Here is a 20,883-nt window from a genome sequence, read left to right as displayed (position 1 = left end):
GAAACTTATTGCAGACAATGGGACCAGAAAACCTGACGGCCAAATGTAAACAATGAAGCTTAGCTCTAGGAACTCATGTTATCCTTATGAAAACTCGATAACCATAGTTTCCGCTGAAATATCATAGTTACTATAGTTATTGTTAGTTATGCAAAGCAAAAATGATTAATATTGAATGAACTTAAATTGTATAATAAGCTTTCAGCTTTTGGTCATTTTGCTACACTTGTTTTTAGTGACAGTGATGGGTAGTAACAAGTAAGCACATTTTTATATTAATAACAATAATTGTGGTAACCAGTGTATTTGTACGAAAACTATGGAAATTATTTAAATATTCCGAAAGGGTTAGTGAATTGTGAGACAACTAACTCACGTTAAATCGCGATTCACTGACTGTAAATTGTCTTGAAATTCACTCATAAAGGCTTTTTCCCGCCGTTCAAGGGTTTCCTTATTCTTCATCCCATCTTTAAGAGAATCGAAGACCCTGGTGACACTCGATCGAAGCGCCTGGATAGCATTAAGCGCTTGAGAAAACGCTTCCAAATTCACTCCAACATTCATTACGTCCGCCATAGCCGCTACTGTGACCGCGAACACTGGCGCACAGATGACGTCATTGCTGATGATGCGATAATGGTATTTGTAGTTTTTAACAGGGAAGTGAAGCCAAAATCACCACAGATTGCATTTAAATTTTGTAATAGTCGTTATAAGTAGCAATAGTGTAAACAAGAGCAAAATAATACACGTCGACGAATTTTGTGTTTTCTTTAGCACATCTTGACTGCATTAGTCAACAACAAGACAATGACACACATGGCCAAAATTGAATCTTTCAGCAAGTTTTTAAAGTGAACAGAACATTGAATATTTAGTCTTTGCTGAACTAAATTTATGGAAAACATCAGTGTTTTAATGTCTTCTCTTGTTTTAGTTCCACAAGGCAAACATACTGTATAGCCTCATACCATGTGCTGTCTATTTTAAAGGATGCATTTATTTTAGAAGTATATTGTTTGTTGAAAAAAAGTTAAATAATAATAATGATAATAATAATAATGTGAATCTATAGTAATTCTTGTTGATGTTGTTTCACGTTTCATGTCAGGCTTCCTAAGCACCCAATTGGCCTGGATGCTAGGGTAGGTGGAGTCACATGGGGTAACCTCCTTGTGGTCACTATAATCTGGTTCTTGCTCTCAGTGGGGCTCGTGGTGAGTTGTGTGTAGATGCCGGAGAATAGCGTGAAGGCTCCACACGCTCTATGTCTCTGCTGTAATGCTTTCAACAAGCCAAGTGATAAGATTCATGGGTTGACGCCTCAGACACAGAGGCAACTGAGATTCGTCCTCCGGCACAGGATTGAGGCGAATCACTACGCTACCACGAGGACTTAAGCTACATTCACAATGCCAGTTACTTTGTCGCTGCATGTCACCAGTAGCTGGCATTTAGGTCGCTAGTGGTGTGTATTGAGAGTCTAAACAGCACTGTTTCATTACAATTAATAGTATTATTAAAATATTAGGATTATGTGAGCTCTACCATCTTCTCTTGTATTGGCTGTCGGTCCCGAAAGTCGCTCTTCATTTGCATACATTTAAACATTTCTCAAATTTGCTGTGTCGCTGGACACGTCCACATCCGGTCGCCAATGGTCGCCGTCGCTCGTGTTGCCGGAAGTCGACAGCTCTCATTGAAAATGAATGAGTTGAGGTAGTTTTGTCGCTGCGTGTCGCTGGCAGTGTGAACGCAGCTTTAGAATGCATTGGGAACTGGGCATTCCAAATTGGAGAGAACCCCCCAAAAATTAGCCATGGCTCCTGCCAAAATACTAGTTAAAACAGTAGTAAATTAATATGACAACTCCTTTAAGGGGCTGTTTAGAGACAACATGTTCAAAACGCTGCACAGTGCAACGAACAGAAGGCAAGAGTCTCGGGACCTGTTTTTAAATGTTTAAGTTCTTTAAAAAAAAAAAAAAAAAAACGAAACAAGATGAGGCGCAAAAAGACGCCTGTCGAGCGCATGTTTACATAGACAAACAATTGAAAAACAGCGGAAACTTTTGTGCTATATGCTTATAAGCTTTTAGAATCTTTTTTTTTAATTATTATTATTTAACTTTGTTTTTATTATTATTATTATAATTTTTATTATTATCATTATATTTAGTAGAGGCTGCAATTTGTAACAATAAATATAGTAGCTACGTTATTATAGCTGAAAATATGCTTACAATAGTAGGTCCTACGTTTTATAAGGACATGCTTTGTAAAACATGTAGTAGCCTAGTAGAGAGAATATCTGTCTCATGTATCATCCACCTCTCATCTGTCTCTTTAAGCAGTGCGGACTGCCTGATCTGCTAGTGGGACGGTTCTGTTCTTCAAGCCCGAAGATAAACTTATGTTTTGCACTAGTTATACTTAAGACAATGCAGGTAGTTTGCAGTGGCCAAAATTATTTCTTATTCTTCCGGATTTGCAAAAGGGAACGAAACTTGTGTGTAAAAATAGATTGCTATAAGTCACTGTAAATGGAGCAGGACGGGGGATGGAATCAGATAAGGAGGATAGGTAGGAATGGGAGGTGTAGTCGCTTACTCTGATGTCTGTCATTGAGCGTGCAGGACAGAGACATCAATGAAGGCAGGGATAGCATCGAAAACTTTACTTATATGTTTTTTGGGTACTGCATTATTCGCTTCGGGGAATTCTGGATCGAGGGCATCTAGAATGCTTTCCAAAAAACTACGTGGTATCCGAGGACAGCACGAAGGGGAAAGCGCATGCTGTGATCTTTTTCCAGAGAGGAGTAACGTGTGCATGCGTTTCAGTCATCTATCTCAAGTGATATGGCGTGCAGGGAACTGACTGAGAAAGAGTTTATAGAGTAGAAATTCATCTGGGAACAGTGAAGGTGCTGATCTCTCTGGAGCCAGGGTAAGTACTCGAGTGTGTTACGTTTATAGTAGTGCAATTATATTTCTGGTCATCCGACTATTTTATAGCTTTCAGATGATGATCCGTATATCAGAGGGTGAATTATTTTATTTAGTTTTTAGAAATTGGGGCAACTTTAACTTATGAAAAATTCCAGATGTAGTCTATTATATTATATTTTCAGGATGCTGTTCTATAAGTGCTTTCAACAAAACTTTGATCAGTTTTTGTCGCAATACTTCTTGCCTTTTTATGCTATCTTGTTTGGGATTTTTTAAATACATACATACATATATATATATAATAGGCTATATATATATATATATATTTTTTTTTTTTGCAGAGTAGGCTACTAGTCTATACTCGCTCTAAATTTATTTTACGTCATGACAGATTGTTTAAATTTGCATTTTTTTAATTATTTTTTTTAGCATTTTTCCAATGACAATGCAATGTATGTATATATATATATATATATATATATATATATATATATATATATATATATATATATATATTGCTTTGAATTCTCATTGCAAAGTCAAAGTGTATAACTTTCCGACCAACTGCGTAAAGGCGCATTTCTCCACGATGCGCATACGGAAAGAGTGGCAAGCTCATTGTTTGTTTTTAAATATATATTTTGTGTCCTATTTCCTATAGGCAAAAGGTCAGAAATGAAACAAATTAACCCATCACACATGCATCGTAGACTGGACTCCGGCACCAGGATTGCGCAAAAACCGCTAAATGTACTTTACATCTCTGAACTGAAGTGACATTCACCCCTGGACTTGTTGAAGTCATTTGCCACGTATAGATTCTGAACTTTGAATTTAAAGATGTCACAACAGATCTGAAATCTGTGCGAACAATCACACATTTTACAAAGTCACCGTTGTCCATTGAAGGTCAGACATTACCCTTTTGGATGAAACTGATACCATAATGGATACTGGAAATTTCACAATTTGAATCATTTCCATGCTGATATTCCTAACAGCTGTGGCACCTCTTGCCTTTCTCTCATGCTCATGGACCCATCCAGTGCCATGCTCTCACAGGCGCTCCTGCTCTTACAGTGCATTATTCTGACTCTTGGCCAGTACAATATTTGTAAGTCGCTGGTCAGCACAGATGATGGACCAACATGGGAGTATTACGCTTGCCAACCCAAACCCATGTCCATGAAGGAGTACATGAAGATTCGAGTGGAGCCTGCTGATATCACGTGTGGGAACCCACCAGAGCGATTCTGTACTTTGGTGAGTTAATATCACTTTTTGCTCCACGTGTTCGAACGGAGCAGTTCACTGTATTCCCATGCAAACAATCAGTTTACAGTAATGTTTATTAATGATAGTTCAAGGTTTATTAGTTTTCAGATGGTGACAGCGTAACTATAGAATTATTATAGCAAAAGAAATTAAGCAAAACAAGTTCAAATCTTAAAAAATACACGACAACACACAAATGTTACAAGTATACCTGTAAAACAATCTGATTGTTGTGATTCTTTGGTAATTCAGGATGCAACTTAAAGGGACAGTTCACCAAAAAAAATCACCATTCGCTCACCCTCATGTTGTTTCAAATGACTATCATTTCTAAAAGTTTTATTTTTGGCTGTACTATCCCCTTTAAGAGATGCACATTCAGAATACAATTAATCTTTCTGAATTGGTAAAAAAGCAATTAGTTGTGTTTATTTTAAAAAGAACATATAAAAGAAAGCAAAGAAAAAGGTCTAATATTACGGTAAGATCTGACGCAAAACTATCAAAAATTCCCCAAGTGACCCTGATATGTCTATATATTATGCATTAATCAGCAACATGTGGCCATTAACAATGTGTTTGTTCAGAGAGTCAACAAAGCCTAAGTCAATGTGTCAATTTGCCCACACAGCTGTTTTGTGGTGTAGTTTCCCTCTTTGCACGAGACATCAGCCACCACAGGATTATCTGTGTAAATCAACTCAGGTTTAGCACAGAGATTGAAGTCGCTAACAGTCTGTGTCTTTTCAGGACACATCTGGTGTCTGATTGACATGATATGTCGGATACCCTGCAAGAGAGTTGAGTACAAAGAAATAAGGGCAAATACAGCCTTGATAATATTATACTTGTATACAGTAAGTACTTGATAACACTTTATAATAATTTTGTATACTTAACATTAATTTAATGCAATAGTAAACATTAATTAAAGCATTTATTAATCATGGTTAATGTTAATTTGTACATATACATTTTAAAATTAAAAGTTATTTTCGCTAACTTTAGTGAACATATGCATTATAAACTAACATGAACTAACAATTAACAATAGCACATTAACTAAAATCAATAAATGCAGTAAAAATTATTTTCAATTTTTTGTTATACCTAATACAACATATAGAATGAAAAGTGTTTTTGGGGTTAATTTTAGGTAGTGTAACCCTCATGTCACGTTTGTGAGGTAGGCAAATAGGTTTGTGAGTATAGACAAAGTTAATCTCCATCAAAGACTCAACCAAGCCTTGCTTTGGGCTTTTAGCCAAAGGAATGATTGCACAATAATCGGATAGAGGATTTGTCCAGCTGGACTGACACTACGCATGAGGCCCGGAGACAGAACGGTGCCTCTCACAGGGTGCTAATTCACACATTTAGAGTGTGCAGATAAAAGACAGGATGCCGCCGAGGGGGTGGCTCAAGCATTGCTTATTCTATGGCATCACTCTGTTACCATATACCATTCGAATCTCACAGTGAGAACCACTGGGAAGGAATTCTGAATTCAGTCCCAAACATTGTTTTTTGAGGAGATACATTTGTTCTACAATGTTGTAATGATTCACAAGTCTTTTTATAACTTGTCAGAAGTTGAAGTAACAGTTTGTGGCCCTTAAAATCTAAATAAAAGAAAAGATTAAGTTCTTGCCATACAGTTCTTTGGAGTTTGACTGAAGACGGAAGTTCATACCTGCTGTAAAAAGCGATGTTATCATGCTCTCCATTCACTAATAATGGTCAACAGGCTGTAGCAAGATATTCTGGGTACCTTGAATGTATATTGCCCTATTCCTTGTAAAAATACAGTTTAATTTAGATTTTGTTGTGGGGCCCCCCTGGACCTGTGGGCCCCTAGAATTGTCACCACATTTTACCCCACTGTATGGCCATGGTGGTCAACCATTATGGGTTTTAATAGTCGATATGGTTGCTGATAGCCCATATATATATAGAGTATATATATTAGTGCTGTCAGGCGATTAATTTCGCGATTAATCGCGATTAATCGCGATTAATCACATACAGTTTTATAGTTAATCGCAACTAATCGCAAATTTGGAAAGTGTTGAGATTTGACTCTAAATATACTTATTTTCCCATTAAAATTTAGCTGTTTTGTAGGAAAGCAAACAACAGATATGTTACAATATCATGCTATATTACATTTTTTTAATTAAAGCCTTCCACAGTATAAATGTACAAAATAAATAGCACCGATTCAAGTAAAATTAAACGTTCCCCAAAGTCCCCCAAACTGGGAGTTTGACTAATTGAAAGAACTAGTCCCCACATAGGTTGCATATTCATTGCAATGGGCATTAAATCTATTAAACTCTCATCCTCCACATTATTAATCTGCTGGTAGATTGTAGCTATTTTCTTTCCTACATCATGAATCATGTTCATAATTCAGTGTCATCATCAATCGGCGCTATGAAATCCACATGATTGTAGTCAAAAACGTCTCATTCTGCATTTTGGTGATAATTAAGACTTGCTGTGCTTCTGTGGTAAGTAAAATGCACATTAGATCTTTTCTTTATTTATTATTTTTTTTACATCAAATAGGGGTAAGAGGTTCTTTATCACTGACACAGAAGTGCTATTGTGCGTGTGTCCCTGTGTCCATGTGTATTGTGAAGTGTGCTTCACTGTAATGACTCTGGAGGGATACATCACAATATGTGTATATATATTAACGGTAAATGCGTTAATCGCAATTAAGAAAATGTAATGCGTTAAATTTGTTAATTAATTGCATGCGTTAACATGTTAATTCTGACAGCTCTAATATATATATAATGCAATTTATACTGTATAATGCAATATAACGATAGCAAATGAAACGTACACAAAAATGTTCAATTAAAAGATGTAGTGTGTGATTTTCATGCCACTAGTTTCACCAAACAAGTTTTCAGATCGCTCCCCCCATTTCTATTGGTTGAAAAACAGATAGTCCCACACAAAAACTTGTGGTATTGGTTGAGCCAGTGTTGCTGTGTTAGGCTTGGTTCCTAAAACAAATAAAGCAATGTTTTGATAGTGCTCCAAAGCCACAGTGCTTACACGTTTTGGGGAAATCCACATAATAATGGTTACTTAGCTCTTTATGCATAATAAACTGAGATGGGTGAAAGCATTGTAACATAGAACAAATGAAACACTTTAGTTTTTAATGCTTTTCACACAATATTCACTAACATTATTTGAAAACTATCAGAATATCCATACATTTCGGCAGATTCATCCGTTTGGTAGACATATCCGCCTATCACTATCCAGTAACACCTTAGTGTCAGCTACGTTCAAGCTGAACTTCAAACATTGAAACATTTGACATAAGAATGAATTAGCTAAGCATAGCAATATGGACATCAGTAATATAATTTTAATAATTTACTAAAAATGTTGATTTGAAAACCAACTCCAGCAAGTTTCCTATTTTTAATAGATTGTACCACATTACATTTTCTCACCCTCGTCACTATTCATACAATATCCCGACACAAGGGTGTATATTTTGTGCATACTGATTATGGAATATTTTTTCATGTCGACCCAAGATGGCTTACTGAGCAGAAGAAACTAGAGATGAGTTTTAGGAGAAGGGTGTAGTCATGTCCTTCCCTGTCAGCACTTTCATTTCCAATCGATAAAAGCTGACTGTTCATCCACTGATCAGGCCTGCTCTGCATTCAGATGTTGAGAGAGAGAGAGAGAGAGAGAGAGAGAGAGAGGGAAGAGGGGCAGAGAGGCCAAGCACTTTTAAACTGACAAGACCTTCTGGCATTCACAAGATCAAACTTGCTCCATTTGAGAATAACTCCCCGTGCCCACAATTACACTGCCTTATCGAGTGTGTTCTCAAGCCGAGGCAGTTTCATGGATAGAATCTGTTGTTAAAAATGAGCGGTTTCACGCTTGTTCATGGATACAACTCAAGGAAATTACAATGTTTAGGGTATGTCCTTGATTGGAAAGGTCTTAGCTGTGACTCTCTGCAGTGGTAGACAAATAATGTATTGCTGTGAATGCTGTTAATTAATGCCTTTACATCAACCGAGGTGACATGGAAATATGATAGCATATCATATTATATAATAACATGAAATCAAATATACAAGATGCCAGGTAGGCCTAAATATTTGGTATAATCTGTTCTGACTTGGTACAATAAGAAGGTTTAAGTACCTCAGGCATGGAAAGTCTCACACAGAATGCACTTTTTCCATGTTTTCTGTACTGATTATTGGGGGAAAATATGTGTAATACATATCATGATGTAATACATATATTATACATACTGCATACTACTACATACATTGTTTTTATCCTTCAAAGTCTGACCTACTGTGAGCTCCAAGGTTGATAATCGATGTTTTCTGTTGAAGCCATCAGTCTGTGTTATTTCACCTTCATTTCAAGATTGTTGGCTTGGTTCATGCCTTAGAACTTTTATAGCATTTTATGAAATCCCTATGGAAGAAATGAATGGGGAAAATACTTCCGGAACCAAGGCGGCTGAAAAAGTGGGCGGGCACTGTTGCACTCTATTTTGTTTCTTAACACCCAACTTTTAATTTCAGATAGATGAATTCAACTTGCTAAGATGGTTCAGGCTGGTCTAGCTGGTGGACCAGCATAGCCATGCCAAATTTCTGGTCAACCAGAAACCAGTCTTTCTGTTGAAGCTGGTTCACCGAGGAAGTCTTACCTGTTGAGCTAGATAATAAGCCTGGTGGGGATGCAAGCAAACCAGCATCCAAAACAACATATGCTGGGCTTTGCAACAGGGTTACCCCCTTTATTTGAATCTCACAAGCCATACAAAGCATATATTTGATATAGTGCATTTGGCACTCTGTTAAGCCGGATGGAACTGTGTTTACAATCAGCGTTCTTTTTTCTCTACATTGATAGAGAGTTAATTGATCAGCATAAGCCCTCTAGAAAGACTTCACTTTCTTTGGAGAAGCTTTCAGGCTCATTAAAGATTTAGAGGAAATTTCAGTCACTCAGCGCCCACAGGAGATGCCATTGCATTTTTACTCAGTGCCATGCTTTTATTTATATCCCTTTCTTGCATGATGTTAGCTACCGCTGGAAGCTCTGATAGTATGTAGTGCTAGCTAATGAGAGAGAGAGTGAAGAGAGACAGAAAGAGAGAGACAGAGAGGGAGTTTAAAGGATCGGGAGGTAGGAAAGGTCTCAGCTAAGCAGAAAGATCCAATGCTGCATAGAGTACACATCTAAACATAGACAGAGTTGTGTGTTGTATGTTTGTGTGCATGCCTGTATGAAGTGAGACAAAACCTCCATTGTTTATTATCACACGTATTATTTGAATGAAACCACTCTCTCCTGTCTTAGTGCCATATGAGGAATAATCCTATTTTCTTATTTTAGAAACACACTAACGGCCAGGACTAAATATAGCAGACAGAAGAATTGCACATTCTTGGAATGTACCGTGAGAAGAAGTAAAAAAAACAATCGGTCCAGATTTGTTTTCCAACCATGTCTCGTATGATTTGCCGATGAATTTCTCTGTCATGGAAAATTCTGTACCTGGTTAGTTTTTGTCCTTTCTCATTAATTTTCCATGAATCCAAAGTGCATCCTCCCCATCCTGTACTCCCAAAGGGGGCTGAGTTTGTTCCTGTGTGTCCACACAAGAATCCCCATCTGCTGATTTTCATGCCACCTCAGGTCTTGGGAATTCTTTAAATCACCATGTCTTCATGTAGTAATTTACATCCCTCAAAATGCATTGCATTTAATTGATTCAAAACCACATAATGCATGTCTAGATTAAGTTCGGAAGAAGAGTTAGAGTTAACAGAGCTAGATGTCTCAGTTTGAATCCAGTGAATATTTATCAGGGTAGGTTTATTTACATGAGTCAATATAGGCACATAACTTGAAGTCTTGGCTACAAAAACAAATGGCTATTGAACATTTGCAATGTTTTTGTACGATAAATTGCAGTGTTCCTCATTTGTTAGTCACTTTGGATAAAAGTGTCTTCTAAATGACTAAATGTAAATGTTATTGTCCCGTAAACAAGATACAGTTCATAGAACACACCTTTTGTGACAACATGCCCCAGTATTAAATCAAGTTATTACAATATATGGGCTAAGCTGTCACAATGGAACCTGACATTACACAGATTATTTTAGGCTTTTCAGCTAAATCTAAAGAATAAACAATTATGAAACACACAACAGTACATGGAATTACATGTACAAATACTGTATTTGCCATTGTATTGGCCAACAAATATTCATTATTATTTTTATATATATATATATATATATATATATATATATACACAACATTTAAAACACATGGCAACTTGCCCCAATAAAATTGCCTCAACCTGACATGAAAAAACCTTTGCCCTGAAAACATGGTTTTAACTTCATAATATACAGTATACAGTAGTTCAGCTATATATATATATATATATATATATATATATATAGTTGACCCTAAGAGGGCTTTAAAACCAACATACAAACCGATGCCACACATTTGTGTAATTTGACTTTTGACTAAATCCTTAATGTTACAACATTCTCATTTGACCCGGTCTCCCCTATAGAGCAGTAACCACAAAACACATCTAAAATGCATTTGACATGCACTTTTCAAATCCATGAAAATACTAAAGAAACAACTGCACAGACTTTACTAATCGACTAAATTGCCTTTAAATTGTTTGATAATGTATTTGCATATAAAAGTCTTATTCTGGCACTCTCTGGGATAGTTGAAGCTCTTTTGCAAGTCACTTTCTGGCTGGTATAATTAGGCGACTGTATCCCTCTAAAGCTGTTCAGCGCCAGATGTTATACTACGACTGCATTTCCGGAGGGACCTGCCTTCATTGTAATTAACTCACGCAGCAGGAAACATGAGGGCCATCTCTCTAGGTAAAGGACTAACGGTACAGTCGCCATAAGCGCTGTGCCTACTGTTAAAAGCGTGTTAGCCATGGTCAGAACATTTCATACTGCCGCCAATGACTGCTCTGATGAAACATGACAAAGTTTTCTATTTAAGCCCTGAAAAAATTTTTTTCCTTCTATTTTTATTAACAAAATCTCCTGATTCAGCATGTTTATTTTAAGAACACTCATCCATCTTTCTTTTTATAGCTCGGTCAGCTTCTGTACACAGTCCCTTAATGCAATGTGGGCTCTCCTTCGCAATATTCTATATTATTCCATGTATTAAACATGCAATATAACTGGACTCACACAGTCAGGTGGGGAATTCCCATTGAAAGGTGTGGGAAGCTAATAAAATGGACATGCCCAGCAATCAGATCAGAGGATCGGTGACAATTGCACTCTCTGAATTAGTTGCATTTAGGTATAAATAGCTTGCTTTGGGTATAATTGCTAAACTGATACATGTGACATGTAAAGCCAGTATTTTAAAGAAATAGTTCGTCCATGGTGTTCCAAACCCGTATTACTTCCTTTCTTATGCGGAAAACAAAATTAGATTTTAATGAATATTGTAGACAGTTTTCTCTAAACTAATTTTAAAGCTTAAAAATTAAGCACAAGCCACACATTGGACTAATTTAATGATATTTCTTCTATTTAAAGGAATATTCCAGGTTCAGGGCAAGTTAAGCTCAATCGACAGCATTTGTAACATAATGCTGATTACCACATAATGAATTTTTACTTGCCTTTTCTTTACAAATATTTTTTTTAATCTGGGATACAGAGAGGCAGTTACAATGGAAGTGAATGGTGGCCCATCTGTAAACTTTACAATACTCACTGTTTCTAAAGTATAGCTACAAGACTTAAACAATAAGCATTTTAACACGATTTTAGTGCAATAAAATCACGAGCTAACCTTATCTTTGTAAATGTATTGCAAATTGTACAACTTTGTTGCATGACGATGTAATGTCAACAAACCCTAAAACAAAACAAAAACAAAAAATTATTTAAACAACTTTACAACTTAAATAATACATGAGTTTTAACAGAAGAATTAATGTAAGTGCTTTTATAAAATAAAAAAAGCTTCACATTTCTGCCTTTAAACCCTCAAAAAATTGGCCCCATTCACTTCTATTGTAAGTGCCATTGTAACCTTGATTTTTGCTTTTTTTAATTTTTCATATTGAGGAAAAGTGAAAAGCCCTATGCTTTGATAAGCCCTGTTTCTACTGTTGCCATTTTTATCAGATGTGAGCAATATTCATCAAATCGCACTTCGGCTCCAAGTTAAGCTTTGCGGTATGAAGAAATTATGCAAATTTACTGCTCATAGCTTTACTGTTTGCAGATTTTATTTATGCTGCTGTTATTGTATTTGTTGTAACTTGCAGTTATTTGTAATTTTGTGATTATTCAGAGCTCATCTTATACTTAATATGTTGTTTTTGGTTGTCACCATTATTGTGATTTGTATGTCAAAAAAGTTAATGCACCACTGTGCAAGCAATTTCAAATAAAAGTAATTACATGATGTCTAAATAAAACACATTGCACTGTTATGACATGAATTCTCGCTCTGTTTCGGGTCCGATCGGACATGTTGAACCCCAGAGCGGCCACCTATATCGTCTGTACAATAGGTCGGTACTTGCGAAGCAACGGGCCAGCCCAAATGACCCAGTGGCCCACCTAGAAAACGCCTGGTGCTCCTGATGGCCAGTCCGCCCCTGTAGCAGGTAGTCGACAGGATTGAAACAGAGGAGTGAATTAGACTAAGTTGCTCCCTGATTATGGATCAAAGCACTAAGGTGCTCCAGATGGTTGACACAGGTAGCCTGAATTATTTCTTAATGGAAGCTAATGGTCCATGAAGACACTTGGCCCGGGTAACGCTAAGAGTGCTGGCTTTAAAACAATAATTATTCCTGGACATTGAACTGTCAGTTTGAAAGGTTTCAGTGTGTGTGGGGGGTATTCCATTGAGACTTTTAACTCCTCAAATGCTTGTAGTTTGCGATGGCTATTGCTTACTTACAAGGAAATTAAAGGTTCAAGGGTGACCAGATGGCAAACTGCAGGCTAATCCGTACACCTGGTGTGTCGCTGGGGCAAAGGTTCAAACCCTGATAATATTGACAATAACATTAGTGATGAAAACTTTGCAAAGGGAACATTTAAACACAGAGAAGTTAATATAATAGGCATTCATTTAATTTACTTTTGCCTTTTGATCGTAAGGCTTATGCTTAAGTGCTTAAAATTGGGTTTGTTTACAAATATAAGCACACAAATTTAATGCATACAAAGTTCTTTACACAATAAAAACTCAAACTATTTATTTATTTTTTAAATGGATGAGTCGATAATGTACATATGTAGAGTATATCTGTGATAAAGATGGAGCTGAGGCCTAGCATTTAGTGCACATGCTCCAGACAGTTTGATCTGTAGTGGTCATTTGAGAGATGGAGGTTTTAATTCTCTATAAATAAAAAGTGACAAAAAGTCCCAAAATTAAACAAGAATACCTGATGCTTACAGTTGTTCATAAATGAAAAGATGTAATCCTATAGAACAGTGGTTTTTAACTGGTATTGCTGATTCAACACAGTACCAAAATTATTTAATGTTTAAAAGCAATCTTGTCTCATAAATTCATGTTACTATGCCTTAATGTTTGCAAAATTATATTTTCATGGCTTGCTGGACGAAGTATCACTGCACTTTCCTGGTGAGATGGACACTAAAGGCGCTGAAACAACAACTTTTATTGTTCATAAACACGTACTTTATACCCTGTTCCACACACACACTGCTATCTTATGACATCAAAACACTTTTACTGAAGCGCATGACTTATAAGGTGATACATTTTAACGTTTGCGTTACATAACCAACTAAATTTACACGCTTGTTTATATGATAAATATTTGCACAGTAGCTCAACTAATAGAGCATTGCACTTGCAATGCAAAGGACCAGGGTACAAGTCCTGAGGAGCACACAAGTTATCACGCGAGTCAGAAGTGTAATAGAAACACCACAAAATGACATGGTTGCTTCAGCAATTGTGTTTTTCATGTCACATTTGCTTTTTATGACACTATCGGTTAGGGTTACGTTTAAGATTTAGGGTGGGGATATACGTTTTGTTGATTTAAAACGCAAAAGATCTGCTATACAGGTAGCATTAAACTTGCTTTTAGCGCCACACAGTGGACATATCACCTCAGAACTGCCATGTTATGTGTAAGTAACCATATAATATCATTTTGCAAAAATGTTGCCACAGTCATGTTATTTTCATGAGATCATGCTGTACAAAAGTGAAATATCCTTCAAATCAAACAGTGGAATGTATTAAATGGTTTATTATTGGTTTCCTGAATTCCCTTTAATTCCAATGGGTTCACTTTAATTCACTGCAGGTTTTTAGAGATATGTATGTTTTTGGCAGGCACTTTGATCCACACACTTTACAAGTACACATTTTATCAGTGTGTATTGCCTGGGAATCAAACCCATTGCCTTGCAGATGCTAGCGCTATGCTATGATATGATTTGATAATAGTTTTCTGTAATTTTGTCATGTACTGTAATTTATATTTAGCATTGTTTTTTCTTTGCTGTCTGCAATTGTATCAGAACAGACCTGTTACCCATTTTGGATCGCAACCGACTAGATGAAAACCACTGATGCAGAATAAGCTTTCCTTCCATAATAACACTATACACCTTTTTGTTTTACCAGACATTTATTTCTTTTTTGCCCTCTATTTTGGTAGGAAAACCCATACCTGTGTAGTGACGAATGTGATGCCTCCACCAAAGAACTTGCCCATCCTCCAGAGCTCATGCAAGATCGGGAACGAACTGGACTCATCACGTACTGGCAGACTGTCACATGGAGTCGGTTTCCTGAGCCTCTTCTGGCCAACATATCCTTATCCTGGAACAAAAGCCTTGAGTTAACCGATGACATTCAGATAACCTTTGAGTATGGGCGGCCCACAATAATAGTACTGGACAAGTCCCTGAATTACGGTCGAACCTGGCAGCCTTACCAGTACTACGCAGACGACTGCATGGACGCTTTCGGGATGTTGGCAAAAAGGGTGCAGGACTTGTCAGCTACTAACGTGACCAGGGTCATATGTACCGAGCAATACTCTCGTTGGGTCGGTTCTAAGAATGAAAAGAATGTGCGGTTCGAGGTGCGAGACCGCTTTGCCATATTTGCTGGGACAAAATTACAAAACATGGACAATTTGTACACGCGCATGGAGAGTATGAAAGGCCTCCGAGACTTTTTCACCTTCACGAACCTACGGCTTCGGCTGCTTAGACCAGCGCTCGGAGGAACATATGTGCAACGGGACAACCTTCTCAAGTACTTTTACGCCATCTCCAATATCGAAATACCAGCAAGGTAATGTTGCACAACACTGTGATTTTGCTACTTGTGAATATTTGTTGCTTTTTATTAATTGTTTAATCAATGTTTTTTGGCTTTATTGCATTTTTATTGAGAGAGCAAGTAGAGATATTACAGGAACTGATGGGAAAAAAGGGGTTAATGGTATCAGGACACAACACAGGTCAGATTCATCCCCACCTCTCCCACATGAGCACCATGGCTCAATATGCCCCCCACTCATGATAATTAATTAGCTCATGCTCATCTCTGATACGTTAAAACTGGTAACATGTAAACAATCAAAATACAATTAAATACAATTTAAATACACTTAAAATGACACAAATATTGAAACATTTACAGGAATATTCTGTCATAATTGAGAATTTTGTCATAATTCACTCACCCTCATGCCGTTCCATATTACTTTCTTTCTTCTTCAGAACACATAAGGAGATGTTTTAATGAGTTTTGCCATCCATCTTGATGGCAGTTGATGGTGATACACTTTAAAGCTTAAAAAAGGACTCAAAAGTAACACAAAGGTGTCCATTTGATACAGTCAGGTCCATAAATATTGGGACAACGACACAATTCTAATCTTTTTGGCTCTATACACCACCACAATAGATTTTAAATGAAACGAACAAGATGTGCTTTAACTGCAGACTTTCAGCTTTAATTTGGGGGTATTTACATCCAAATCAGGTGAACGGTGTAGGAATTACAACAGTTTGTATATGTGCCTCCCACTTTTTAAGGGACCAAAAGTAATGGGACAGATTAACAATCATAAATCAAACTTTCACTTTTTAATACTTGGTTGCAAATCCTTTGCAGTCAATTACAGCCTGAAGTCTGGAACGCATAGACATCACCAGACGCTGGGTTTCATCCCTGGTGATGCTCTGCCAGGCCTCTACTGCAACTGTCTTCAGTTCCTGCTTGTTCTTGGGGCATTTTCCCTTCAGTTTTGTCTTCAGCAAGTGAAATGCATGCTCAATCGGATTCAGGTCAGGTGACTGACTTGGCCATTGCATAACATTACACTTCTTTCCCTTAAAAAACTCTTTGGTTGCTTTCGCAGTATGCTTCGGGTCATTGTCCATCTGTACTGTGAAGCGCCGTCCAATGAGTTCTGAAGCATTTGGCTGAATATGAGCAGATAATATTGCCCGAAACACTTCAGAATTCATCCTGCTGCTTTTGTCAGCAGTCACATCATCAATAAATACAAGAGAACCAGTTCCATTGGCAGCCATACATGCCCACGCCATGACACTACCACCACCATGCTTCACTGATGAGGTGGTATGCTTTGGATCATGAGCAGTTCCTTTCCTTCTCCATACTCTTCTCTTCCCATCACTCTGGTACAAGTTGATCTTTGTCTCATCTGTCCATAGGATGTTGTTCCAGAACTGTGAAGGCTTTTTTAGATGTTGTTTGGCAAACTCTAATCTGGCCTTCCTGTTTTTGAGGCTTTCCAATGGTTTACATCTTGTGGTGAACCCTCTGTATTCACTCTGGTGAAGTCTTCTCTTGATTGTTGACTTTGACACACATACACCTACCTCCTGGAGAGTGTTCTTGATCTGGCCAACTGTTGTGAAGGGTGTTTTTTTCACCAGGGAAAGAATTCTTCAGTCATCCACCACAGTTGTTTTCCGTGGTCTTCCAGGTCTTTTGGTGTTGCTGAGCTCACCGGTGCGTTCTTTCTTTTTAAGAATGTTCCAAACAGTTGATTTGGCCACACCTAATGTTTTTGCTATCTCTCTGATGGAGTTTGTTTTGATTTTTCAGCCTAATGATGGCTTGCTTCACTGATAGTGACAGCCCTTTGGATCTCATATTAAGAGTTGACAGCAACAGATTCCAAATGCCAATAGCACACTTGAAATGAACTCTGGACCTTTTATCTGCTCCTTGTAAATGGGATAATGAGGGAATAACACACACCTGGCCATGGAACAGCTGAGCAGCCAATTGTCCCATTACTTTTGGTCCCTTAAAAAGTTGGAGGCACATATACAAACTGTTGTAATTCCTACAACGTACACCTGATTTGGATGTAAATACCCTCAAATTAAAGCTGAAAGTCTGCAGTTAAAGCACATCTTGTTCGTTTCATTTAAAATCCATTGTGGTGGTGTATAGAGCCAAAAAGATTAGAATTGTGTCGATGTCCCAATATTTATGGACCTGACTGTATGTGCGTCACATTCCAAGTCTTCTGAATGCATGTACACAGGAGAACATGTGTTGATTTTAATGCAAACAATGCAAGTTCTCATGTGAACAAGCTTTTCTAAGTAAATATCAAGATTTTCACTGAAAAATGACTTGCATTTTGGAATGTTTCTCATCAAACCCTATTTGGAATATGATGCAATGAAGCACATTAAAGGATTAGTTCACCCAAAAATTAAAATTATCCCATAATTTACTCAACCTCAAGCCATCCTAGGTGTATATGTTTCAGCCAAACACAATTGGAGTTATATAAAAAAATATCCTGGCTCTTCCAAGCTTTATAATGGGATTGAATGGTACCTTAGATTTTGAAGCCCAAAAAAGTAATCCATAAGGCTCCAGGGGGTTAATAAAGGCCTTCTGAAGTGAATCGATGCGTTTTTGTAAGAAACATATCCATATTTATAACTTTATTAACTATAATCACTGGCTTCCGGTAACGGCCATCTGCACGTTCACAAGAGAGTCAAGTTCCGGCACATGACGCAGGTGTAGCCTAAGATCAGGTGAGAAGTGACAAACGCGGAAGGGCAGAGGATAGAGTAAAACAAAACGACAGTCATGAATTAGAAGACAACAACGAGGATTTTTGAAGAAAAATTACGAGCAATAACAATATAAGAGAAGAGGAGATTGAGTTTTTTGCCCAGACCTATTTTTTTGAACCACAGTACAACAACCAGGAACTCCGAGAGATGGAGGAGGCTGCAGCAGCAGCACAAACAAAATAATCTGGTAGACGGAGAGTACGGGAGACGTGGTGGTGCTCGTGCAGGAAATGCAAGGTAATGCCAACAGAGGCTGAGAGTGTTTGCTGCCATGAATGGACGATTGGAATGACTGAATAGATGCACGAATGCACCATTTTAAGACTAATACAAATCTACAGTATAGCTAAAACAACTCGCTTCTTTTCGCCATTTTCCTTTGCTGTAAACAACGCTCGCTTCCACGTTTATAACTTCTCACCGGAGCTTACGCCAAGCCTACATCATAAGCCGGAACTCGACTCTCTTGTGAACGCATCAGAAGGCCTTTATTAACCTCCTGGAGCCATATGGATTACTTTTTTGATGGATGTGCTTTTTTGGGCTTCAAAATCTAAGGTACCATTCATTCCCATTATAAAGCTTGGAAGAGCCAGGATATTTTTAAATATATCTCTGATTGTTTTTGACTGAAAGAAGAAAGTCATATACACCTAGGTTGGCTTGAGGGTGAGTCAATTATGGGATAATTAAAATGTTTGGGTGAACTAACCCTTTAACTACTTTTATTATACTTTTTGGGTCCTTTTTAAGCTTTAAAGTGAGGCACTATCCATTGTCATTGTACTGAATAGACTGACCATGATATTCATTAAAACATCTCCCTTTGTGTTCTGCAGAAGAAATTCATACAGGTTTGGAACAACTTGAATGAGGATGAGTAAATTATGTCACCATTTCACTATTGTCAACAGCATATTATTGGCATAAATATATATGAATATTTGTTCATGCTATGTCTCATAATATATTGTAAATTTCCTTCTTGTTCCTGCCAGAATACATTTGCATTGTCCCAGCTTCAAATTTGCATTGACACTTTGTATTATTTCAAAAGTTTTTCTTTACTTTGAAGTTATCTGTTGGCAAACACATAGAGCTATGATAAAAATGTCCACCAGTGATGGGGGATCAATGCACGGCACAAACCTCCGGTAATGCAAACCCTCAATCAATACTTATTCTGGTATGTCGGAGAGGAAATTGTTTTAACGGCGACAGGGAATGGGATGGGTTAAGTAGACAAATGGACATGCAGAGAGAGGCCTATCTGAGTGCTGACTGATGTTCCACTGTTTCATAATGAGTGGACTGGGGAGAGTGGAAATGTTAAGCTAATACCCAAAGGAAAATTGTTCTGGGATATTTTATTCATTCCACAACAGTGGGAAGCGTTTCAGCACCATTTGAATATTAAAAATGGCATGGCCTCCCTAATGGCCTGCCCTGTGAATACTGCTCTAAATAGAGTCCATGGGGTTGGTGGGCGCTGGGCGCGGTAATCAGATCAGACTGCGACAGCGGTCCAGTGATGTTTCCTCCATCACGACCCATTTCCCTCCTCATCAAGCATGCACTAATAATCAGTGATGATTACACTAAATAGCATATAATAACAAGGGCCAAGGATATTTAATTGAAGAAGATTAAGTGTTATTTGTTAAAAGCAATTAAGGTACGCTGTTGATTTCCTTATTTACTTCTGTGTAAATATGTTTGTCAAGAATTTGTTACGTGTGCTCTGTTAATGTTTGCGTTCATCACAAAAATTATTTTCTTAATCAGTGGTTTTGTCTTATTTTTTCAATAAAAATTATTATCCTTAAAGGGACAGTTTACCTAAAACCTTTTATTATGTTATAATTTATGTTGTTTCAAACCCATATGACTTCTTTCTTTTATGGAAGACAGAAAGAGGCAGACTCAGTTACCATTCACTTTCATTGTATGAAAAAAAGTATCATGAAAATGAATGGTGACTAATGCTGTCATTCTTCCTAACACCTCCTTTTGTGTTCTACAGAAGAAAGTAAGGGTTATAAAGGTTTGGAACAACATGAGCTGAATTATTTATTTATTAGTGTAATTTTTAGGGAACTAGCCCTTTAAAACAAGATAAATGTACTTTTTAAGCAAAATTGCCTAATATATTAAGACTTGTTTTCAGAGAAAATATCCAGAATGTAGTGTATTTTTCTTATAACATTGGCAAATAGTTATTTTTTTCTTACTTTAAAGCAGACATGGGCAACATACGGCCCGTGGGCTGGATCAGGCCCTCCACATGGTTTAATGTGGCCCGCGGCTCATTTATCGTAAAAGCGTTTTTATTTTTCATTGGATATTTCAGTTAACTTGCATTGGGACCTAACACGTCTCCACAAGCATTTAACATGCTCAGGGTTGCCAGATAAGAGACGCAACACCCCCAGTTTGAGATTTATACTTGCGCGAATTGGA

At 37.3% G+C, this 20,883-nt stretch overlaps 2 protein-coding genes across 4 annotated transcripts in view; one reads left to right on the top strand and one right to left on the bottom strand.

Moving 5' to 3' along the window:
- Positions 1-588, bottom strand: part of med27 (mediator complex subunit 27) — a 77,600-nt gene extending 77,012 nt beyond the window's left edge. For both annotated transcript variants that reach the window (XM_052094641.1, XM_052094642.1), the window contains exon 1: positions 377-588. In XM_052094641.1, the coding sequence (XP_051950601.1) occupies positions 377-579 (203 nt within the window). In that variant the 5' untranslated portion in view covers positions 580-588. The remainder of the gene's footprint in view (positions 1-376) is intronic.
- A 1,867-nt stretch (positions 589-2,455) lies between these two features.
- The window catches only part of LOC127621522 (netrin-G2-like), a 104,677-nt gene continuing 86,249 nt past the window's right edge, over positions 2,456-20,883 (top strand). The window contains exons 1-3 of one of the 2 annotated variants that reach the window (XM_052095172.1): positions 2,456-2,951; positions 3,615-4,216; positions 14,991-15,634. In XM_052095172.1, the coding sequence (XP_051951132.1) occupies positions 3,980-4,216; positions 14,991-15,634 (881 nt within the window). In that variant the 5' untranslated portion in view covers positions 2,456-2,951; positions 3,615-3,979. The remainder of the gene's footprint in view (positions 2,952-3,614; positions 4,217-14,990; positions 15,635-20,883) is intronic. The other variant, XM_052095173.1, reaches the window with a different exon arrangement.

Source organism: Xyrauchen texanus, chromosome 27, assembly GCF_025860055.1.
Source record: "Xyrauchen texanus isolate HMW12.3.18 chromosome 27, RBS_HiC_50CHRs, whole genome shotgun sequence".
NCBI classification, from domain to species: Eukaryota; Metazoa; Chordata; class Actinopteri; order Cypriniformes; family Catostomidae; genus Xyrauchen; species Xyrauchen texanus.
This window is presented reverse-complemented; position numbering and strand designations above follow the sequence as displayed.